This window comes from Hyposmocoma kahamanoa, unplaced genomic scaffold (genome assembly GCF_003589595.1).
Source record: "Hyposmocoma kahamanoa isolate Upper Pololo Valley unplaced genomic scaffold, ASM358959v1 190, whole genome shotgun sequence".
Classification (NCBI taxonomy): domain Eukaryota; kingdom Metazoa; phylum Arthropoda; class Insecta; order Lepidoptera; family Cosmopterigidae; genus Hyposmocoma; species Hyposmocoma kahamanoa.
The window spans coordinates 3,713,867-3,740,169 of NW_020653718.1; the positions used below are offsets into that span (position 1 = coordinate 3,713,867).

The window sequence follows — 26,303 nt, forward strand, 5'->3', positions numbered from 1 at the left end:
GACAATTCCAGGAGTTGACCGTTCGAATCCTTTTGTGGCTCCATGCACTTATGACTTTAATTTCTGAATATAATAACATAATCTCAGTACAGAGTACTAAAAAACTGACCTCAAAAGTACGTGGAATTACGTCTATTTGCTAAGTTTCATTGAAATATCCCCTAGTTCGCCACTATACAGGACTTGATACTGGAGATAATAAAAATAGGTTCTCACTACGACACTACTCAAAGTACATCGAGAGAAAAACGCCTTGAATTGGAGAAATAGCAAAATCAACTAAGTAATTGCTAAAACTAATTGCTCCTAAATTAAAGTTAGGCGCTATTTATGAAAATGAATCTTCATGCGTGAACAGCCACCCTTTGCGGTGGATAATTTTCTTCAAAATGAAATGGGACCACTATGGAAATACCCACTTTCCAACAACAATAGAATCATGAAAATCGGTTCACAAATACCGGAGTTATCAGACGAATTATTCAGACGAATTGAGAACCTCCTCCTTTTTTGAAGTCGGTTAAAAATACACTAACAATATAGATAATCATCACAAGAGATGATCATCATTGATGATGATGAACACCTAACTTACAAAATAACTTTAACATTCTGTCGTATAGTGCATAAGCTCTACTTAGACATCCTCAAATTCCAAACTTGACATCGCACACCTCACGTAACAGGCGCTATCCCGGCGATGACGTCATCTGAATCGTGTAACGAGACCCTCGAGATATGACAGCAGATGCCTCGGGTTTAAAAGGTTATGTAAGATGATGATACTCCGTTGGTTACGCAGTCATAATTCAAATTTTAAGTACTAGTATGATTGCCAATTATTTCGTCTTTTAGATTTTTGTGTATAATAATTACGGTTAGGTAATTTTCGGAAAAATTTGTAATAGTGGAAATTTCTCGGGAAAACTTCCGAACTATTGAAAAATATTGGAAAAATATAATTCGAAGGCTTATATTATGTTCTTCGAAAGAAATATATTTTGAAGTTTTATTTCGCATGAATTATAAAATAAAATAGCATACTTAGCTAACAGCAAATTAGAGAAAACGAGATTTAAAATGATTACACAACAGCGAAAAAAAACCTTCTTACTGTCTCCATCGTTTGCGTTCTGTAACTTTTGACAGGTATCAACGTGAAATGTGGAAAAATATCCGGGAAAACTATTTATTTTTGTGAAATATATGATTTTCAGGAAAATAAATATTGGATGTATAATAGAGGAACGGTTGACCACTTCACACTTTTTTAATTCCTGAACATTTGACGCAGTTAAATAAAATTCACTTATTCAGTTCAGACAAAATCGGCCATAATAATACGAATTGAATTACATTATACGGATAATTACACGTGGTGATTATAATAATTAAATTTTAAGTTACTTACTCCGCCGGCAGCGATCCGAAGTGGATCTATGCCTCCGATACGTGTTGTTACAATGAAGTTTCCTTTGTTTTTGCTACGACCTATGGTAAGCTACGTGTGCCTATCTTTAAATATTACATTCTACATTACGTTTACTATTATACAATAGAAAATCTTATATACTTTATACAAATAAGACCAAAAAAGTCACACAAGCCAATGTCATTTTTTTAACATTTTTGAAAAGTCTAGCCGGTGACGAACGTGTTAAGTTACTGTGGTGTTATAAACACTTTCAGTAACTGTTTTTTAACTAAGAATAAATAACATGTATTTACATGGCATTGAATAAAATAAATATTACATTAAATATGGTTAAAATAGAAGAAAACGCTTCAGTATTTTGTTGGCGTCGTTACATTCAGCCAAAAACTGGTGACAAATGCATTAGCCGAAGTTTTTTTATGATACCAAATGACGGACTAGGTACCGAAATAGGTAGCAGTAGTTCCTTGGACGAACTGTCACAAAGAGCCTTAACTAAAAAAATTAACGCAGTGTGTTTACCTACTACAAATAGACAATAACATTTTCTTTTATAAATAACACACATACGACGCGACCTACGTTGTCCAGTATGTCCAGTTTCGATGTACCGCGCCGGTAACAATATTGAATAGAATTTGAAATCGCTAAAAAGAGACATTCTTCAGACTCACACTTGCGATTTGCAGATGACATAGTCCTAATGGCAGAATCGCTGGAGGAACTGGATCAGATGCTGAACAGCCTAGCATCCGCCTCGCGGCGGATTGGTCTCGGCATGAACTTTGATAAAACCAAAGTCATGATCAATGACCACATTGATCCGAGACCCATCTGCGTCAATGGCCACCTTCTTGAAGTTGTTTCCGAATACACTTACCTCGGGCAGATTCTGCAGTTAGGTAGAAATAACTTCGAGAAGGAGGCCAGGAGGAGGATTCAGCTTGGCTGGGCAGCGTTTGGGAAGCTACGCCGAGTCTTTTCGTCACCCATCCCGCAGAGCTTGAAAACAAAGGTTTTCAACCAGTGCGTCCTACCAGTTCTAACGTACGGAGCTGAGTCGTGGACACTCACGATACGGCTAGTCCACCAGTTTAAAGTCGCTCAGCGAGCTATGGAACGAGCTATGCTCGGAGTTTCTCTGAAAGATAAACTCCGTAATGAGGTTATCAGACAGAGAACCAAAGTGATCGACATAGCTCTTCGGATAAGCAAGCTGAAGTGGCAGTGGGCTGGACATATCTGCCGAAGAACCGACAACCGCTGGGGTAAACGAGTTCTTGAGTGGAGACCACGACTTGGCAAACGTAGTGTGGGACGCCCTCCAGCCAGATGGAGTGACGATCTGCGGAAGATTGCTGGCAGGAAATGGATGCGTCAAGCCGAGTACAGGGCGAAATGGCGTGCATTAGGGGAGGCCTATGTCCAGCAGTGGACTGCAATAGGCTGATGATGATGATAAAAAAGAGACATTTAATTTTTAGTAAATAAAACATCTGGATTCATATCGAAAAGGTAAGTAGTTTAAGAAAGTAACAGTTAAACTTTAAAAAATAGGGTGGTTTGCATTAATATTAGACATAACTCGTTGACGATTTTACCATCTCAGTCGGCCGTGACTATGGACCCTGAAAAGGGTTGGTTTCGTAACGTTTGTTTGAAAAAATAAAAATAAGCAATTTAGATCCGAGATAGTATTTCATCGTATCGTATTTTATCGCAATCGTTCCATAATGAGGGTTCTTAGAGTCGAGTGCCGTATTTGGCCACGAGGTTTTGCCGAGAACAAGCAAACTCGGCAAAGCCTCGTGGCGTAAGTAATAGGTACAAGATTTTAAGACCTAATCATGTAATTATTGCATACAATACTTTTTCTACGAGTTAAAAAAACAAAGAAACAGAACCAATATTTAATGTACTCGTATTTTGTTAACAATCCATGACAAAAAACGCAATTAAAAAAAAAAAATTTAACCCATTACCTTACGCATTCATATTTGAAGATTTCAGCTTGATATCTCACCACGTTTTCCAATAATATTCATTTGAATAACATGTTAAAATCTTATTTGAAACATGTTATATCGGTAATATTTATGCAAAATTAATTGAAACAAACTATAGTTTTACAGGCTGCATTTTTACCAAAGTATAACCTCATGCAGTGCAGTGAATAGACATGTTATAAAAATAACAATAACATCACTCACGCCTTACATTATTTTTGCCTAGCGATGACCTATAACTATAATATCTATTATTAAAAACTACACAATTACCACATCAATACCGCAAAGGAAAACCTTCAAAATCGATCGCTTGCTGTAAACGGTCTTTCATGCCTGTGACCAGCACAAATCCCACATGGACCTTCTTCCTGGTCCGTATTTCATGAATTTGAGCAGTTTTATTTCGTAGTAACAAAGGGATCTTCAATATAGCGATTGACGATATCTAGGTGACGACTAGACGCAGAAGTAAACATTACCGGTGCTGGCCCCGGATTACGTTACACATTTCCAGTCGCTCTGTGGCGATTGATCCATAGCATGACAGAGTTTCTCTGTGAACAAGCAATTTATAATACCTTATAATAGGCCCTCATAATTGTAGTTCCTAATTTCACCTAATGTTAGATTTTAATGATACATTACACATGTTTTATAACACCCGTGTGATAATGAAGGATGCCCTGCAGCACTGTAATAAAAATATAATGATTTACTTACCGCGATATGAAGTCGCCTTGCAATTTCTTTGATTGGCACATTTTGTTCATACATAATTTTAATAATTCCGTTAAGTGCGGCATATTAAAACAAGAAGAAAGTAATTAAAACTGAATAGATATGAGGGAATGAAACGTGGCACAATGCGTAATCACAGAAGACACGATCGTATGAAACTGCAGAGCGATTTCGTTATTTGTTAATCCATCCCTTAGAATAATAACGCATAGAAACCTAGTCCGCACACGCTAAGTGAGGCAAATTGAAGCGCTCCCAATGGGCCTACACGAGCGCACGGGCCGTCAGTGCTCAAGGTCAACTTGCACCGCGAACAGCTCAAGAATTTTAGCTAAAAATGACGAAATGTGCGGTAAATGAGTGTAAAAATACGTCAGACAAACATAAAATAGATACTAACATCACATTCCATAAGGAAGTAACGCGTTTCAAGTTGTATTTTTATATAAATATTCGCTAAAACCGAAAATTAACCTACTACTAAAACTAGCCTACATGAATTTGATTTTTGCCTCACTTGTGACAGTTCGTTTGATATGAAACTATCATTCTATGCGTTATTATTCTAAGATCCATCCATACCCTTCCTACACTTTATTAATAATATCTATCCACCCACCTTAGGCAATTGCTAATGAGCAAATATTGTAATTTGTCAACATTAACATTTTAAAGTGAAACAATGCTGTTAAAAATATAATGTTAAAACAAAACAGTGCTCGTGGAATCGAACCCCGGGTATTGTAACTGGCAGTCCATACAACAAGCCGCCCGACCAATTTACTTGGACGTCAAACGACGAAATTTATTGATGATTTTATACCGATTTATCGGATATCGAAGTTATAATAGGTAAAAGAACTAATATTAATTGCTATTTCGGTAACTACTCAAGCAAACCATAAAGTTTTTAATGCCTGGGTCTGTCATTTAAAAAAATAAACAACTTCAAAAATACGTCACGACAATCGTGTGTGTTATTGTTTGGGCTGGTGATTTCGGTGTTTGTTTATTGAAAACATACCGTAAGTAGCGTTTTTTAAGTTTACCCTGAATATAAATGTTTATAAACTATACTTTAAGGAGTAATTTCATGGTAGACGTTAGAACTACTCAAACGGATTTACCCAAGTACACCAAAAATTTCATTAGTGCTTTTTAAGTGCAGGATTTGCGGTGTATTACTGCATTTTATTTGAGATGTTTTTGTTGGTAGTACGGAGGGTATTTATTTAGCAATGCAGAATAATAATTTTTATTTATAAAAACTTGTATTTAAACTGAATCCTTTTCTAATTTGCGAAACCAAATAGCCGCCATTTTGCGGTAGGTGGAGCGCATCGCGTGAGCGGATAGTTGAAATTGCTTTAATATTTTCTTTGTTCAATACGTAAGATGGCTCTCAAAACCAAAAGGTCGGTTTGGGCATGTTAGGGGGTCAAGTATCTCATGTATATTTGTATATATATGACTCTACGTAAAGGTTCCACCATACAGCCTCTTCATACATTTAAACAAATAAACGCTACAAAACAAAAAACCAAAGAGTTAGAATTGGAAGTGGCCAATTACCGCATATAATTTAACCAATCATTTTTTTTTTATAAAGATTTATGGCTCGGTTGCAAAACTTTTGGGACAATTTAATCAATCAGAAGACAGTGTAGCGTTTGAGTGGCGTCCTAATTGATATTTTAATTAACAAAACAACGACGTTCTTTTTTGAAAACTCGTTATAGTTTTGTGTACAGAAATTTATTGAATTTTTTAGCACAGCAACAAGTACCATAGATAATAGAATTTTGAATTACAACTAAAAAAGGCGCCTTTATAATATGAAATTTTGTTTTAAACGCGAAAACCGCTTTCTTAACTCGATCTCTATTCACAATTCACTTAGAAACCAGATTACACAAAACGAACTAAGGTCAATTCAAGTGGAAAATACGCATTAGTTAGTATCCGTTCAAATACATCATTAGACGTCATAATTTCAGGCAACCTAAAGGTAGCACTGCACGTGTTCAACAAAACAATTTATCGTGGATTTGGTTATTTATAGTCAACAAAGCGGGTAACACTTTTATACCAAACTCATTCTTATTGCGTATGCCCAAGATACACCATTTTGCGTTGTAAAAAGGTGTTAAATTAAACCTCGACTTGCCACGCGTGTTTGAATCCTTACAAGTAACAAGACCACCAACTTATTCAACGTCGTCAGTGAAACTTTATGACGAAAAATATTAATAAAGTGACTGGTTGTGTTACACGCTGAAGAAAATCAAAGTTATATTAAAACTCTACGCCTTTCAAAAAGGCACGTCCCTGAATTCCCTACCTTAGAAACTGAGGAGTAGATTATATCAATACCTGAAGCTTCATAAGTGCTGTTAATATGTTAAAACCAAATTAAATCAATGGAGTGAATGTAAGAAGGAAAGAGGCCTATGTCAAAGATAGTTGTACAAAGGCTTATAGTTGAATACTCAAAGCACAAAATGGGTCCATTTCATCATTCGTTCTTCCCATCACTTTTACAATAATACTTGGTTGACAGGTTTGACATGGTACGAATTTGAGTAATATTGTTATAGGCTTAGAATAATAACGCATAAAACCTAGTCCGCACACGCTAAGTGAGGCAAATTGAAGCGCGCCCAATGGGCCTACACGAGCGGGCGGGCCGTCAGTGCTCAAGGTCAACTTGCACCGCGAACAGCTCCAGAATTTTAGCTAAAAATGAAGAAATGAATGTAAAAATACGTCAGACAAACATAAACTAGATACTAACATCACATTCCACAAGGAAGTAACGCGTTTCAATTTGTATTTTTATATAAATATTTTCTAAAACCGAAAATTAACCTACTACTAAAACTAGCCTAAATGAATTTGATTTTTGCCTCACTTGTGACAGTTCGTTTGATATGAAACTATCATTCTATGCGTTATTATTCTAAGGTTATAGGCATAAATTGAAATAACATTGTTTTTTGAAAGCTGATGGTAGGCCCCCGGTCTAAAGCATGGTGTAAATTAATGTATAATGGATAAGAGATTTTTAATTATCTCGAAGCCTTATTGTAACAAACGACATTTTCAATCATTGAACAGCTGATGCAGACCTGTATTAGAAGTCAAATATTGTCAGTATTTTAATGGCTCTGGAACAATACTAGTTTAGTTACGAATTTCGCGAGTTAATTAAAAAATAAGTCGAAAGGAGTTCGGCCAAGGAAGTATACCGTTCCTATTTCTTCCACCAGGTACTAATCAATTTTATGCCTCAGGATGGCACGTGTTGGTTACCATCAGACACGCAACTTCATTCGTTCATCCTGTTACTTATTATATTAAAATATCAGATTTTATAAATATCTATGTCGGTCAAGCATTAGATAGATGGCTTTTGTTCCTGCCCCGCAAATATAGTATACGTTTTGAATGATTGTAAAAGTCAATTATGACCGTAGATCTTACGAAATATTATACAGTAGAAAATTTGAAATTAATATTTGAAATATATGTATTAGACGTCTGTTTTGACATTTCGAGTGTTTGAAACTGAATTTATTTCAATGTTTTGATTTCAAAATTATTGAATGAAATGTTGCCTGATAAAAACTTGTTTCCGTGACCGAACGGTTGCCATACTGCTCTGCCACGAAGAGGTCCCGGGTTCGATTCCCGTCTCGGGGCAAATATTTGTTTATATATGTACATATATTGTGGTTGTCGGTGTGTGTGTCCATGGCACCCGGGACACAGGGTTTCCTTATTGGGGCTATGAGTGAGTGCAAAAAAAGACTCAAAATTTCCTTCTGTTTAATGATAAAAAAAGCATACTGTATTATCTATCTATATCTATATGTCTATTCCTGCTAGTATATATATATATATACACCCAGTCTCTATCAGCGCAAAACTTAGACAACATACAAGAAGCACTTAAATTTGGAATGATGAATTGAAAAAAACTCCGAATCGTGCGGCACAAAAATTAACTAATGACGTCAGGTAGTCTTAATTGAATGAATAACATACGTTTATTTTAGAAATTACGTATGTAAATCGACATTTTGAGTGTTTGATACAATGTAAATGTAATGATTCTTCAAAGTTTGCATCATACGAATTTATTAGCTTACCTTACTGTCTACTTAAGCTGTTAACAGGCTTCAGTAGGCTAATAAGAAACTCTAGACGAAAAGCAAAATTATAAGAAGGTGATACAGTATACTTTTAAACGAAAAACTGATACGAAATGAATGCTGCTGGAATACCTGGAACCGACAGCGCTGATGTCTATAAAAACTAGTGAAGGGTGCAAAGCGTTGACATTATTTTCTTCAACTAATAACACGAACATTGATTTTAAAAAGTAAATATTGGCGTCATTGCATGGTCATGGGAAAGACGAAAGATATCAGAGCCAACGTGGAAGACACATTGTTCAAATTTGTTAAAATATGTTAACATTTTATAAGTATTATTATTATTATTTTTAATGAATTTAATGCATGTATTGGTATTGTTTGATACATCGACTCATCCGAAGAACAGAGTCCGATGTGGTTAAATAGCGAAAAGTGGATAAGTAAGGGTGTTTTGAGTATTTATATATCTTATTTCGTTTCGGAAATATAAAATCGAACAACAGTCAATCTGACATCCACAGCGACGAAGAACGAACGAAATGTACTGTGGTCCTGAGAACAAGTAGTCTTGCACATAGATTTTTGTTCTACGGATGAGTCGATATGTATTTTGTTGGTGTAAATTTATTAATCTATTATAAAAAATTCCCCTAATTCTAAAAATTTGGTATGCCCTTACGTCACATGACATTTACAATAATCTACCAACTTTTTTTAAATTTATTCAATTTCAAACAAGTTTTATAAAAAACGATGATACTTAAATTATATTTGTATGCTTTAACATGCAAATAAACTATTTGACTTTGACATTGGAAGAGGACGACCACAAAGGACATTTTTGGATAAAATAAAAAATGTAGTGATTTTTTTTTTCGCAAACATCGATTTTCTTTCGAATTTTGTTTTTTGTTTTTTATTTATTTTTTTCACAAAATTCGGGTAGATAATAATATATTAGTAAATAAATATGGCTGTTTAAAAAATATTAGAAAATGAGCAAAATACAAAGTTGGTCCGAACATGAGACACTCCATAAGAGAGTTGCACACATAACATAGACAAATGTGATTTGATCACTGATTAAAAAAAGCTTGTCAGACAATCCGGTGCAAGATTTTTGGCAAATAAGCTACTTTGTCATGTCGTTACTTAAACCCCACCGATTTCAATAAAGAAAACGTTTTATACTCTGCCTCTGCGATGCCATAAAAAAAACACAAAATATTCAAAACTAAAAACAACATTCTTAATTATCGAGTTCTTAGGTTTTCGCGATTGTTACACATAGAAAATGAAACTAGTTTTCCGGATTTAAATCGCGTATATTTGTTTTTTCAAACAAACCGACGTTTTGGGCTTAATTGCTTCTTAATTGCTAAATCCAGTTTTAAAAGCAATGACAAATGACATAAGATCGTGGCCAGTTTCTACAAATGTAAAAACCATAATATAATAAATTACCAGTAATATCGCGTAGCGATACTCCTTATAAATAATAGTATTTTATGCAATCGTTGTATAGGGTTCTTAAAGTCGAGTACGTAAGTAATAGGTTCGAGATTTTAAGGCATAATTATGTAATGATTGCATACAATTTCTACGAATAAATATTATAAACTACTTTCAAGAACATAACCTAACCTCCGGTTAAAAAAAACCGACCTCAAAAGTCATTCATTCCTAGTTTACCACCCTTAGAGGTGGAATATTTCTTTCAAATTTAAATGGAACCACTTCTGCGGTACCCTCTCCAACAAAAAAGAATCATCAAAATCCATTCACAAATGGCGGAGTTATCGCGTAACATACCTACAAAAAAAACATAGACGAATCGACAACCTCCTCCTTTTTCTTAAAGTCGGTTAAAAAAGAGAAAGAATGTTAGATTTCTGTTAATTGTTTCCATCGAGTAGATATCTTTATTTTAACTGTAATTTTCCAATAGTTTTGTATTATCAGTGGCGTTGAAACAGATGTCTAAATATAGAGCGTACGTATACCTATAAATTCACCATTAACTATATGCGACAAACAGTGAAAACTGTAGATAATTAATATGTATAGGTCTGCGAATTATTTATAAAAAGTTTAAATTAAAAACCAAAAACAATGATCTGCAACAAGCGTATAGGAAAATTTGTAAGATCTGCTGGTTCTTTCGTAGCTCAATTGGGAGAGCGCCATACACGGTATGGTGAAGGCACTGGTTCTAACCAGTCGGACCGAAAATTTTTTCTTAGTGTTCGATCTTTGTATTAATAATTACAAAAAAATATTTTTACTTTATTAACCGATTTAATAGAACAAATTTTAGTGTGAATTTAAAGAATGACCTTGATTTTTTTATCACCAAATATTTGTCTGCAAAATAAGGAAAACTTCAAAAAAAAATTACAATTTTCATACATGTGTATGTTAGTTTCAATTGTACTGTTAGTTGATTATATAAACAATACATAAACGTGGTATACTATATAACATGATTCTAGGTCTTTGCCGTAATGTTTTCAATTTTAATTCAGAACTAAAAAGAGCGCCTTTATGATATGGTTTATGAAATTATAATTAACAGATTAAAATACTGGAGTAGAAAAATACAACTACACACAATACAGCCCCCATAACTAACAATAGCTTGCCACCGCGACAAAACTGTTATAAGGCCATATTTATGGCCATACTGTCAAAGAACCGATATTTTAAAATTTTATCACAATAGCTAACATGGCTCATATTTGTCGCATCTCGCGCCCCGTAACCAACGTCAGCGAAAGAATATCGCAGTGCCAAAGATGGCCACGACTGATTTTAAAACATTTTGACAGTTCTGCACAGTAATTTTATCAACGTAAAAATTAAGCGCGACAAACGAGGTAAAAAGGAATAATAAAAACAAACAAATTATCATATATATTATTGGAAAATATTTTAATTTTAATACAATTTAAACATGAGAGTGATTAGAAATACGAAATTATAAGAATATAATGTAAAACAAGTAAAAATTTAAACTAAAAAAAAACAATTTTTTTTTCGTCATTTTGGCGGCGATGACTAAGCAACAAAGATAACTATATACTCAAATGCATACCGTTATCCTTGTTCTTCAAAGTGTATAACAATAGTTAATTACCAAATAAACAAAAGACGAATGACTCTAGTGCGGTATCTTACCGATTCGCGATACAAAAAAACAACTTTTTAAAAATGGCAACATAGCTTTATCAACTGAAATAAATATATCACGGGGATTTATCAGATATTGCATGTGTACTGCCATGCTATGGCCGCAGATCACTAATAAAATTTGGAATAATTTTGTCAAGGCAGACCTGACGTATTTGTACCGTCATGCACTGAAAACCCAGTCTAAAGCTTGTGTGTGAAGTTTGACTCAATATATGACAAGCGTACGAATATTATTACCTCCTTTTTTATCTTTGTAACCACCCTAATATCTTCTATATCTTTAAAATGTTCTTCCGTATACGAAAAGTTATACATCACCTGACTAGTAAAGATTAGGTCAGGTGATATTAGATGAAGCGGCCATAACACATGAAAATCATTTATCTCAATTTTATCTACTTTTCATAACCTATCTGTAGGTTATTTGGGAATCTATACAATAAATAATATCCTCATGATTTTCTTATCGTCCAACTTATCATGGTAATATGAGTGACAAGCAAAAGATCGTCTGTGGAAGATTGGATTGCAGGTCCATATTCCTACTAGTAGAAAAGTTTTTGTTGGTATGTATTCTGATCTGCAATCTGTTGCTGTGTGTTGCTGTGCCTACCTTATTCAATATAATTAAATACTCACAGAAGCTAACACGGAATCAAAAATAGCGCCCCAAGTAAAAGCAGCAACGAGGGCGGCCACGGCTAGCATCGTGGCAACGGCCCCCACAATGCAGCGCCATCGTGGCATACGCCCGCGCATACCGCCTCCGCACCACGCTTTCAGCTTTCTGCAACAAAAGAAGCAATAACTGAAATCCCTTCAAGACACTTGTGGTAGCTCCCAAGAAGAACAGTTAACGGTTCACTGTATCACCGGTTGAACAGTGTCACATATCGAAAATTATGTACGGTTTTCCTTTTCTCTTTTCCCCGCAGATATCAAGTCAGGCCTTGTACATTCGGTCTCCGTCTGACATCCGCCCAAAACAATTACTATCAAATAAGTAACCATCGACCAAATTAAAAGAAGCATGATTCGAATGAAGCTTCATACTTGACATTGGCTTTTAATAGGTCGAGTATCACTTATTTGGATGAAGAACGAGAGCAGACTCCCTGGTGCGCGACCAATGTAGTGTCGACATCCGAATAATAATTTAGAGTCATCTCGAAACTCCTAAATCTCGTACAACAGATTCGCCTTACAGAACCACTTCTTTAAGAGAATAATTAAATAAAACATGTTGCATGTATTGAATAATACATTAGCACCTTGAGGGATTAAGATCCAGGTCGTGGGCGCTTCAAACTTATACAAATCAAACTAACAGGCCACCGCTTTGTCTCGTGTCTTCATATGGGAAATTTTTTATGTCATCCACAAAGCAAAGTTAATTTCTAGACCTCATTTTGCCACGTACTCCATATGGTACATCTGAACCTTTACTTCGGTGGTTTAAGTCATATTTGACTGACCGATCTCTGTTCGTGGTCGTCAATGGTTGTCGTTCTTCCATGCAAAATGTAACCGCGGGAGTACCTCAAGGTTCCAATCTGGGACCTGTACTATATCATATTTTTATACGACATTCCACAGTGCTCTATTCGTTCTACACCACCGTTTATATTTATTTGCTGATATGAATAATTGAATCTGAGCGTGACGTATGTATCTCCTGCAATCTGACCTTGCTAAATTGTCTAAATGGTGTATCGGTAATAAGATGCGCTTAAATATTAAGAAGTATTTATATATAAGGTTTTCAGGAGGATGAGCAATATTCCCTCAAAGTATATCTGAAATGCCACTGAATGAGGTCGACAATGTTCGTGACCTAGGAGTCCACTTGGACCGCAAGCTTACATTTAGGGAGCTTATGGATGCAGTTATTAGGAAGGTCTCAGGAATGTTAGGTTTTGTGTTGAGATTTGGGGTTCGCAGGTGCCCTACAAAAATATTATTATGCAATGCTCTGGTTCGTAGCCTCCTGGTTGACTGCAGTCGTGTAGTGGCCACGTTTTGCTAAACACTCACTGCGTATTGAGAGAGTGCAAAACGTTTTGTTTGGCATACTCTGTGGCTAAGTGAGGGCGGCGGCATGCGTATACGGATCGACTTAGTACATGAAACATGGATTCTCGAACCAGGCAAAGGGATATTCGTGATATTATCTACCTGTATAAATTGAGTCAATATTTCACAGACAGATAAAAAATATTGACAAATTGAGAACCTCCTCGTTTTTTGAAGTAAGTTAATAAAATTTACTATATATCACTGCGTTTATATTACTGACCGACTCATTCAATGTGATATTATTAAAAAACATGTCACATCCAGTTTAGTCTGTTCAAGTGCGTGTGTGTAAATATAATGAATATACCTTCAATTTGTTTGTTTATCAAAACTGTACTTATTTTGTTATATTATGACAACTTCTTTAGAACCTGTGGATTTATAAATAAATAAATTATAAAATAAGTGTAAGATACCGTTGTTTAATATGCATGATAACTTGATAACGCACCGGGGTCAGAAATCAACAAACATGCCTCTAAACATGCGCATGCGCGTGTTTATCCGTTTACTCGATAAATATATTATGTTCGTTAGAGTCGCTAAGCGACAACTGAGATATGACAGTTATTGTTCTATAGTAAATTAGATTTTATAACAAAATTTTCGATTAAAATAAACACGAGTGGTTACGTTATCACATTTGAAACAACTGGCACTTATCCGTCGTAAGATTTAACTCACAGTTCACAAAACGTATTGTACTATAATGAGGCTATTTTGGACTTTACGGATGCCATGGACACACCTATTTCTGCCGCCAAGCAGTAATGTCAGCAATACTGTGTTCCGATTTTGAAGGGTAAGGGTGCTGGTGAAATTACAGGCACATGGGACTTGCCAAGTGACAGACGCAGTGGCAGTGCCCTTCAGATCATTGCGATATGAAGCTCAGGCACTGTTATGTTCAAGCACAAATTACACCCAAACTCACGAGAGAAATAAATGTAGGCCATACAAATATTTTTCCCGACAAGGGAATCGAACCCGGGACCTCTTGCGTGGTAGTCCAGCATGGTAACCGTTCGGCCACGGAGGCAGTTATAACAATTTCGTGTTGTATGCTGTGACGTAGGTTTAGGTATAATTCATTGTCGTGAAAATTGTACACTTTGTAAGCGACGGTCAAGTTTCCCTGAGTTTCGCTTTTCAGGCGAGTCACCAGAGGTGAAACGGAAAAAACTGTTTTACATTTTTTTTCCATTTCATTTCTTTGTACATCAAATGCTTTAGATATGTACTAAAATAACGTACTTACAAAAAATATACGATACACCTAAGGATATTGTCCAGAGAACTTGCTAAGTTGTTACTCGATAGGATGTACTTTATCTAATCATATAAAATCCTGCAAACAAATTGTTTAATAATCAAGTTTCTAACTCTAAATATAATTTTTATATGGAAATATTTCTCTTTAAGTACTAAAGAGAACCTGCTAAATTTTAGTTTTCAACTGAAGCCCTGTTAGTTATTAATATCACATTTATCTCAACCTGATGAGTTGCCAAGAATGGATGGCCCTTATTTCATCTCTATTTCTGATTATATATTCGATGACTTGATGTAAATTCTGCTCTTCAATGGCACGTCGATAACGTAGTCTACTACGTCGATAATGTAGTCATAATTTGAAGACTAAATTGCTGTTTAAACGAGATAAAAATTATGACATGCCTGTTACCATGATAGTTTTAGTAAGGCAACATTGATCGTCTTTGATTTGATTGAATGAAAATGAATGAACGCCATTACTGCCATTTCACTGACACTGTATTGAGACTCAACTGCCGTTGCTTTTAGATATAGCGTAATAACAGTGGCTTCAAAGGAACTACAATGACCATTTCAGGAAAATTAGCAAAATTGGGACCCTGTTCATCCATTTTGGAGGTACGATACCAAAGTCTTCTTACTAACTCCCTACTACCTCTAACTTACGCTCTTGTTTTTGCGTTGAGGTCAATGGGGCGTATGTTGTTGGAACGCCAAAATAAATGTGCGAAATCGTTACAAAAGTATAAGTATATAATTTTTATTATATGGAGATACTTCTCTTTAAGTACTACAGAGAACCTGCTAAATTTAGGTTTTCAACTGAAGCCCTATTAGTAATTAAATGTACATTTATAACAACATTTAACATTCCCAATCGGTTTAACGGCACAACGGCTTGTCAACCTTGGACCTATTTCTCCGCCTGTTCTTATTTTACCTCCTAAAACCTAGGCTCGCATTGAAATACCACCTTCATCTAGTCATACACTCTTGCATAACTTATCAAATAATTCAATTGCCTAGAGTGCCATTGTTCCATGGCCGTGGTCCCTTGGGAAACTTTGAAGTAGAACGTCCTTGTGAATTGTGATACATGATCTAGGATCGACGTGGTTACTTAGTATATTAATTTCATTAGGATATTGTGTGGTCGAGCAGTGATAGCCCTGTGGCTTTTAAACAGAAGGTTGCGTGTTATATAATCAAATATTAGTAAGGTCACAAAATATCTAATTTGTATTACATTTATTAAGCACAAGTACTTTAAGAGGTACAGTAGCGGGAAAGATTGGTTACTAATCGGAAATGTCGCTTTTTGCAAATTTAAACTTATTTTCATAAACTTTAAAGGCCATTATCCAAAAGTAAATTACCTTTACTGTACTTTTTATGACTTTATTGATTTTAACGTGCGGTATAAAGATTAATATATGTATACAAAGTTTAAAACGAAAAGCAAACAAAGTTCTAAAAAGGCATTATGACTAGTGTTGGAACGAACAGTATTCTCGGCCTTAGGCCAAATACCGAATATCCGGTCTCACAATTTGGTCTAATTAACGCTAGAACGAAAATAAACACGAAAAAAATACCACTTAACAATTAACTTCAGTTATGATAAAATAATTTTGTACAATAAAACAAAAAATGTAATTAAATTTGCAACTTTATAATTTAATTTTCTTATTTTAATTAAATTTCAAGTTCAGTTTGATTAATTTTCAAATTTTATTTTGGCATGCAAATAATAAGTACTTGATTTTATTAGCTTTTATTGAAGTAGTCATGATTAAACTACATATTAAATAGGTAGTTTTCATTTGATTTGTTTGCTTTTTAAATCTCTACGTTTCCTTTTATCGTTTAGGTAAAGCTTAATTAATAAAAATTACATTATAATTTATTGAGTTTTTTCTTATTTCTTCTTTCTGTATTTAGGTATTCAGCCGAATACCAACAAACAGGCCGAATATTCCAAAGATTCGTACATAACACCAAAGATTCGCACGAAGCTTTTCGTTTTCACATTTATATGGCAAACGGCGAAGGAGTGAATTTCCCTGCAAACTTGTTCCCCGAACGCTATAACTTAGGCCTTTTCAAGACGAGAGTGAATAGGCATTATTTAAGTGTGCATGCTACATCGTCGACCACATCGGCGCTCTCCATCAGGTGCGTTGGAGGTCAAATGCGCATTTATTTTCTTTTGTTTGAAAAAAGCCGAATAGTAACCGAATATTCGTCGCAACTCTAGTTGATGCCGTCTAATGTAAAACAATTGTGCATCAAAGTAAGGAAAATACGTGATATCTGTCAAACTTAGCCCTTTATTTGTTTAACTATACTTATATTTAACTTAGGAACAAATGTTTGTAAAACTAATGGGTCGTAAATAACTACATGAGTAATTATTTGTTATCGAGACTATGTTTCTGTCAAACGTGTAGTGAAGTGATACGTGGCGCTCAACTTGTTTTTTAAAAGACTTGTACGGAATTAGTACGGAGCTTGGTATAAAGTACCAATAAATTTTAACCAACCTCAAATTTTTTCTAGATATAAGCTTGAAATAAAAAGCTTAGTAAAATAATAAAAATAGTTATTTGTTATGCAAGGCTGCAAAGTTGTTGTTTAACGCTAGCGCTTGTATTGAAACCTGAGCAAGCGAAGTAAGTTAAGATTGAACCATGAGCGAAGCGAGTGGTTCAAAAATAGATTCCTGAGTGTAGCGAGAGTTTCAAGGCACGAGACGCAAAACAACTTTACTGCCGAGTGACACAACTTTTCACCTGACTATAGCGAGGAAAATGGTCGATGAACGAAAAACAGTTAAAAACTTCTTTGTTTTTATTCAAAAGAAAAAGTTTACCTCCGGATGCGTTCTGAATTTGCACCTCATGAGTTTTTATTCTTGCTTGTGCTTACAATTTTGTGTGATTAAGTGATTATTGAAAATATTTTAGTTCTTCGACGAATTAAAATAATTTAGTAAACACAACTAGTTATCATTGTCAATTTAATATCAACAATAATTATTATTATTGTTAACGCATACCAACTTACAAAGCTTACTTATAAAGCATACCAACGGATTTTTATTACATAACCGTACCTCTGGTTAAAAAAACCGACCTCAAAAGTCATTCATCCCCTAGTTTACCACCCTTAGAGGTGGAATATTTCCTTCAAATTTAAATGGGACCACTTCTGCGGTACCCTCTTTCCAACAAAAAAAAAAGGATCATCGGTTCACAAATGGCGGAATTATCGCGTAACGTACATACAAAAAAAACATACAGACGAATTGAGAACCTCCTTTTTTTGAAGTCGGTTGATAAATTAATAATGTACGACAAATCGTGTTCTTGAACATATCATTACATGTTTTTTTTTCATCGAAAGAAAAAGTTAGGTGCACCACAGGACTGTGGTGCACCTAACTCTTTCTTTTTCAAGTTCGAATTTCAAAAACCTTTTCCACGCTTGCGTGCAAAAAACGCTTTTGCGCGCAGATTTCTAATGAGAATGAAAGCCTTTCCGAGCTAGTGAGGTAAAGAAAATATTGTGACCTGCATTTTTTTTTTTATTAAAACAAAAGTGTGGTAGATATGTTAAATTAATTACCAGCAACACTGCGATATGATAAAAAGGAATATTCAAAATCTCAATTCTAATTGACTAATTAAATTGCAACAAGAATGACATTGACATCTGATTTGTCAATATATTTTATGGCATTGGACATTGGCACATTATCCAAAAAATTGCATAAAAATCCGTTTCGTTTGATATTGCGTTCCGTTTTACTTTTTTTTTACGTTTTACGTTTTTACATAGTAATCTCTAACAATTTCAGGAAATTGCAGGTCACAAATAAATTGTTTTTGATTCAGACTTTCTAGATTTTGAGAGCTATTTACAAAAAAACAACTAATAGCCTGGTTCAATTTTCCATATATTTTGGTACCACTAAAAGAACAACTCCTTTGAGTCGAATATTATAATTTATAACACAAAGAGATTTACTAATTTTACAAGATTCTTCTTCTGTAATCAAAAGTGCTTTTACCGCTCACACACGACATATCTGAGATGCCAATTTCGATCCCCGGCCGCATTGACTTACAATTATATGGACGTCGGGTCCGCGCTAAAAAGTGTCCGCACTTGTAAGGCGCTAAAATCGTATACAGAGCGCCAAACTCCGCTTTAGTCTTCATTTGTTCGACTGACAGCGCGATAATGCGATGGCATTACAATTTAAATTTCGAATAGGTTGACTTGGGAGATTTTTTTCGTGGTTTTTGTATTAGACCCGTCGTCCATTTATTTGTAAGTCAATGCCCGGCCGGGTCAATATAGAATAAACTAACCTATTTCTTTATAATAACTTAGTAGCGGAACGAACAAGTCGCGCGCCTGATGGTAAGCGACACGCCTGTCCATATAATAATTAATAATTTCCGTGGCAATTTTATTATTTAAGTATTCGATTTTTTTATCGCGCAATATTATTTAATATTCGAGTATTGTATCGTGAAATATTACTTAATAATTATACTTGAACTTGCAACGTAAATCAGGTAGTGGGAGAATGACCGTGGAGAGCAAATCGTAGGTCTTTGGTGACCGGAGTGGCGAGCTTAACGGGGTCCTACGACCCGGAATCGGTGGGAGAGGGTGGTGTATATAACACAGGTTTTTAGTGTAGGTCTCCGAAGATCCATCGGGCAAACTTTTATCGCTAGGTGGGTTAACGGAGAAGAGTTCCACGTGATCGTAAAAAAATAAAGTGACGAGCTATGCGCAAAGCATTTTCCTGTATATAAAAAAAATTGTCTCTGGTGGTCACAGGCGAAACTCCACGTTAAGAAGATTTTAGTTTTTTAAAGAGGCTTTTCCTTGATGCCTCCAGCTCCAGTAGCCAGAATACTGGCAGCTACATTCCCCAAAGAACAACGACAAGACAAGTTGACAAGGCCCATGTGCCTGTAATTTCACCAGCACCCTTACCGTTTCAAATCGGTACGCAGCAATGTTCACAATTCTGTTTGGCGGCAGAAATAGGGAAGGCAGTACTACTCTGGACGATTTTTTTCACAAGGACCTCTACTGCCACTAAACTGCTACTACTGCTCTCTGGTGGTCACAGGTGAAATTCCACGTTAAGGAACTTTTAGTTTGCTTTCTTAATGACTCCAGCTCCGGATTTTATAATACCAAGTGACGAGACGAACAATTCGTGCACCTGGTCGTAAGCGACACGCCTGTCCATAACAGTTGCAGTGTCACTCAGAACGTAAATCGCAAAGATCTCGTGGGCACTACCACTGCGCCCGTCACCCTGATTCAATTCCCATGTGCCTGCAATTTCACCAGCACCCTTCCTTACCCTTCTAAGCCGGAAAGCAGTAATGTTCACATTTTTGCTTGGCGGCAGAAATAGGTAAGGTGGCAGTACTTCCCTGGATGAACTCTTGCACATGGAGCTCCACTGCTACTAATACTCTCTGGTGGTCACAGGCAAAATTCCACGTTAAGAAGCCTTTAATTTGCCTCCTTGATGACTCTCAGCTATTTTCCCCAAAGAACAAACTTAGCTGTCCCAAGGAATCTGCCAGCGTTCTGGGCATAACGCTCAAGAGCCACCATAGGTGATTTTTTTAATACATGCCTATATAGCATCACGCCTGTCTTCCTCTGGCGTAGGCAAATATTGCTCTGAGCTAGACAAAAACTATGAACCTCCGCTGGCTAAGCCTCTAACAAACCTCTTTCGTCATCTCCACTCACATAAGTCTTTTCATATATACCTGGTCTATTTAAAGGATATCTTCAATCTAATCGAGATACATAAATACCATAAGGTCTATCTCTAATGTAATCTCTCTCTTCTCATTTAAGAGCTAGGCTCTTGTCAGAGGAGTAACCTCCGATCATCTCTGTTTAAGTGCTTTAGTCTTGATTTCCTGATACGACACGACATTAACTTTTAAAAAAGAAAACTGTCGTGACGCATCATATGACCAAACATTTTCCCCCTTCAGTTCTCTATTGTCTTTAACAAGCTTCTCCTTTTATTCACTATTCTTAACACCGCCTAATTGATCTTTCTATAATATAATCTAATCTACACCAATTTTCTGGTGTCAATCCTCAAATTAGTCCTACCGGGAATCGAACCCGGGACTCCTTCATCCACTGCCCACAACGCAAAGCTATAATCTCTCTCCCCACTTTTCATCTCCTCAGACTTCTCTTTCTCTCTTCAAACTTAGTATACATCATTTCCAGTATTTAGTGCTTTATAAAAATTTTCAAATCATACTATACGCAATAAATATTTATCGTTATACAACCGTTTACACCTATTAATTATGTCATTTCATCTATTAAAAAAGCCATAAATATCTGACCTTCACGCTCTGGCATAAAAATTATAGCTATGTTCCATACAAGCGGTGTGTTATCCCTTTTAATCATTGATAACATTCAATTAACACTTAAGTACGTAATTGTTATCAATTAGATAATTAAAATATCTCGCCCTAAATGCGTTATGTATGAGTCAAGTGTAATCGTAACTTCGTAGTAGCCGGCACGTGGATTATTGTTTAGCGATGACAGCACAACACGCGCTTCATAGTTTGTTGTTCTGATCGCGATGTGTGTGTCACTTCTAGGAATTGCAATTGAAAGAATAAATAAAGGATAGACTAAAAACGCAATGAGCAAATAGCATTAAATCAATATAGATTTTAAGACTTTCGTGGTTATTTACTGACTGTTTGCTGATTTTCGGTTTGATTGTCACTAATTACAGGTTTATTATCATATGGTATGAATATTTTTTTCGTTATTTATTTTAGTTACACGCTCCACGGTTACGGGACGGTTTACATAATTAGTTAAGCAAACTTTTGATTTTCTTGTGACAGGCGTGGTGCGGATTATCCCAGTTCCGGAAATAACGGAAAAACCCAGGACTGGCGAGGTACAATCGGTCCCGGTACGGCAATTATAAATTCTCAGTACTCCCAGTTATAGCAAGGAACTAAAGGGTTTTCCATTAAGGGCGGGTAGATTTTGATAGTTCGTAGAGACCATGTTGTTGACGATGCTTTTGTCAAATCTGTTGTTCATTTTTCAGTCAGTAAAGTGGGTTCCACCCCAATGTTGTGGATATTCCAAAGATTCGCGCGAAGCGTTATGCTTCCACATTTATATGACGGACGGCTATGGAGTGGAATTCCCTGACTACAGACTAATTCCCTGAAACTTATAACTTGGGCTTTTTCAAGGCGAGGGTGAATAGGCATTATTTAGGTGTGTCCCCATCGTCGACCTCATCGTCACTTACCATCAGGTGAGATGGAGGTCAAATGCGCACTTATAATTTATAAAAAAAAGACAAATCCTCATGGCAATTTACAGCGCCGAGTAACACGTAAAATTTTGTAAAATGATAAAATTTTATTATCAAAATGGCTGTTTTATTGTGGCAATGATGATGTGTACGTGATCGTCCTTCCCAGTCGACTATTCGACGTTTGAGGGCCAAATTCGAGTCGACCGGTTCAGTGAACAATCAGCCAACACCCGAGAACGAAAATCGCCGCTATTCGTGAGAGTGTTCAGAAGAAACCGAGGCAATCTATTATGCGCGCGTCGTTGTCACATTAGAACCCCCATTTTGATAATAAATTTTAATATTTGCCCGTGTTGCTCGGCGCTGTAACTTGCCATGATGATTTGTCTTTAGTGACTGAAAAAATAAAGAATAGATTTGATAAAAGCGGCCTCAACAACATATCCGTTATGAACTATCAAAATCTAACCGCCCTTGATGGAACACACTTACTGAGTACGAGTAATATTTACCATTAATATTTTTTTGTTTTTTAATCTTAAATAAAATAAAATAAATTCGTTTTTTTTTTGAAAACTGATAATAATTGTTAATGCCATTATGCTACTTAAATTTATTACTTACCTACAATGTTATTTTCCATTTAAATGCTCCACTATTATAACGAATTCTGTAAGTCACCAGAGACATAATAAAAAGAAACAATTTGTAGCACCAAATACCTAAACTATATTCGTCACTTTTGTTTACATGTATATTCCATAAGTTTGTTTCTTTTTAATAAGCTGTTATGAATAATCTTAACTTGACAGCATTGACTTACAATTATATGGACAGAGATGTCATTCACGCTTTAGTCTTCGTTTGTTCGACTGACAGCGAAGCAAGCAAAATTAGACAGTACTGCGATGACATTACAATTTAAATTCAACGTTTTAGCTTTTTCATATTCCTTTACATGTCACTACGTTTAAATCGGTCGACTTGGGACATTTCTTTCGTGGTTTTTGTATTAGACCCGTCGTCCATTTATTTGTAAGTCAATGCTTGACATTCCATTTGTAGTAGGCACACTGCCAGGGTGTGTACTCTACTAGGAAAACAAAAACAATTTCGTCCCAATAGGTCTTGAAATGTCCGCGTAAGTTATAACATAATAGATTATTACACAATCCTACGCAACAATTTACGCCGTAAATCTAACGTCCTTGGTAGCATACTCTATAGATTTACTATGAGTATACCTTTTATTACGTCATACATAATCACAGCATCGTTTTTTTATATCAATATTATCCCAGCACAGCTGTGCTGATTAGGCTCTCTTTCCATATGTTCTTCCTTTATTTTTGGCCTGCACGTTTTTTTCACGTTCATGGCCACATTAATAATAAAGCAAACTATTGCACAACTATACACAATCTTGCATTTACATTGTATTAGACATAATCACGTCATAATTATATACGTTGCTCTGATCTCAAAGTAAGTAACTAAAACACTTGTGTTGTGGAAATCGGAAATAAAGACGAAAGTTTTCTACATTGACCCGGCCAGGGTCGAACCCGTGACGTCAAAGATGGCGACACTGAAAGCCGGTGTACAAGCCGGTCGGCAACGGAGGTCGTCAAATTTTTTTTTACTGATTAATTTGTTTTTTTACTCCGCAGACAATACAAACATTTGCAGGGAACGTCTAATGGATGTAAAATCTAAACAACAAAGTTGATAATTAAAAGAACATAAATCCAATGAACAGCCATTCATTAATGTAAACAATGTCATTAACACGGTAGCACGTGGCGATTGTGTATTCTGCTGTTGGAACTATGACAAAGATGACGTGTCTCTGATGAGAAACAATATTACGACGCATCGTAGTAAAGTAAAACACGTTTAAAGAGTTTAAAGGTGCTTTTTCACTGCCGAGGCGAGACGAAAGCATAAACTTAGGCAACATGTATTGGTATCACAACTAAAATAAGGAGTTCAAATTAAAATGTACTTTTCTTATACATCATGAAAAAAAAACAGATGCACAGAGCTTATTATATATTTGGGTTCGATTCCGTCGAGATAAATATGGCTCGGTATCATAATTGTTTGGCGTAAGTTTATTTGTCTCGCGAGTTTGGGTATAATTTGTGGATGTCTATGCGTATGTCCATGACACCAGAGCTATCACATTTAAAACCACACATTTTAACACTGCATAAATGATGTTTTGGACAAACGTGTAGCTTACCACCAGACAGAGAGTCACTTGATATATTATAAATTTTAAAAAATGTGTGATAAAATTTTCAACGAGGAATTTGTAAAGCTTCAATTTTATCTTACGGCTCAATGTACATTTACTTGGCTTCCTTTTATTTAGTTTAAATAATTTCCAGCAGCTTTTATTCATTTAGGTAACCAACAATAATGGACAAACGCCATTGTATTAAAAATAATCCGAACGGTACTTAAAATATTTTCATTTCGCATTAGAAGGCATACTGTCGCATTGGACAAATCTAAAATAAAATTTCGCCATAGCCAACATAATTATATATTATGTTACGTCGTAGCTAGCTGAAGACTATCGGTTATAATCGGCTATTTTCGGTGATGTAGAGCGCTGTTTCAGAAACTTGACAAATTAGCAACACGATGTCACACAGGTAGGTACATATGAGTGATAGAGACCGCGCTCTACAAAGCCGAAATCAGCCGATCGTCATATTTTAAAGCATGATGTGTAATATATACCGACTGCTCACGGACATTGGATTACGCGCATACCTTTTTGGATAGGATAGATTATATTTAAATTACTCATGAAAAGCATTCTTGAAATTTACGTTTATAAGTATCCGATTAAACCATGAGATCAAATAGTAAAAAGTTAAATAATTAAACCTTACGTATCCATTTAAACAAAACTGTTATATTTCGAAGGCAATAAATATTTATTGTATATATTTGCGCTTTTGCAAAATAGGAGATTAATGGGGTCATATCCAATCGGTGGTCTCATTAAAACGATTCTAGCGTTACCTAGCATCAATAGTAGAACGAACACCAAGCACTGGGAGGCATCTTTAAAGAGATCTTATACCTACCAGCTACAATCATCTATCAAAAAGATATTAATGTGAATATTTAATTAGATATTTTTGTCGAAACTACTGTACACGTCAAGAGATTTTATTAACAACCAGTGACGGTGTGGTAGGGAAGAGTGGAAAAATAATTCAATTTGTCCCCACCAGGTGGGACAGCTGGTAGGGACTAGTGGAAGAGGACCATCTTGAGCGGGTTGTCATCCTTGGGTCGTGGTGACGTGAGCACACACCCGCGTGTTTGGTGGACGTTATTTTGAATTCTAATTAATTATAGCCATCCTTTATGGTTTCCTTCAGTTAGTGATTGTAATTAAGATAATCCGTATATTATTGACATATTATCTACGCGCTCGATAATCCACGCCTAGCGAAAAAAATGGACAACCACTCTGATAGCAGCACGAGTGCCTTCATATCTTAAATGTTTGTTTTATTCTCCTATACCTAATAAAATAAACACAGTAAGATTATATCGCATCTAGTCGAAGGCTATGGTCTCTGCCTACACCGACGGGAAAAGGGCATAAAGTAATTATGTATGTATTTATACAACAATTGCGACGTAAGATAACAACCCCGGCTGTAGTTTATCGATAATCATAATAATTATGTAACTTAGACAACACTATGCTCAACGCACACGTAAACAATTACTAACGCACGTGCATTTATTTTTTATCATTTACATTCTAGATCTATGGGACTACTACCTATGCCTATATAACTTTTGTACGAAAATAAGTAACTCCTTAAAAATGCTTTTCGAAATTATCACTGAACTGCCAAAATCATTCTTTCGATTTTTACGATATACTACTGCTCTATATCAAAAACAAACATCTGCCAATATTTATTAATGACGCCACACGAGGATAACGATCTCTAAATCTATTGTCTCTATCAAACCGTTACGAATGGCGTAGTAAGCTAATAAATAAA

At 35.6% G+C, this 26,303-nt stretch overlaps 1 protein-coding gene across 1 annotated transcript in view; it reads right to left on the minus strand.

Annotated features, from left to right (window-relative positions):
- LOC113226368 (protein peste-like) overlaps nucleotides 1–26,303 on the minus strand; it is a 67,912-nt gene that overhangs the window by 18,778 nt on the left and 22,831 nt on the right. The window contains exon 2 of the mRNA XM_026458973.1: nucleotides 12,174–12,321. Coding sequence (XP_026314758.1) covers nucleotides 12,174–12,293 — 120 coding nt within the window. The 5' untranslated portion in view covers nucleotides 12,294–12,321. The remainder of the gene's footprint in view (nucleotides 1–12,173; nucleotides 12,322–26,303) is intronic.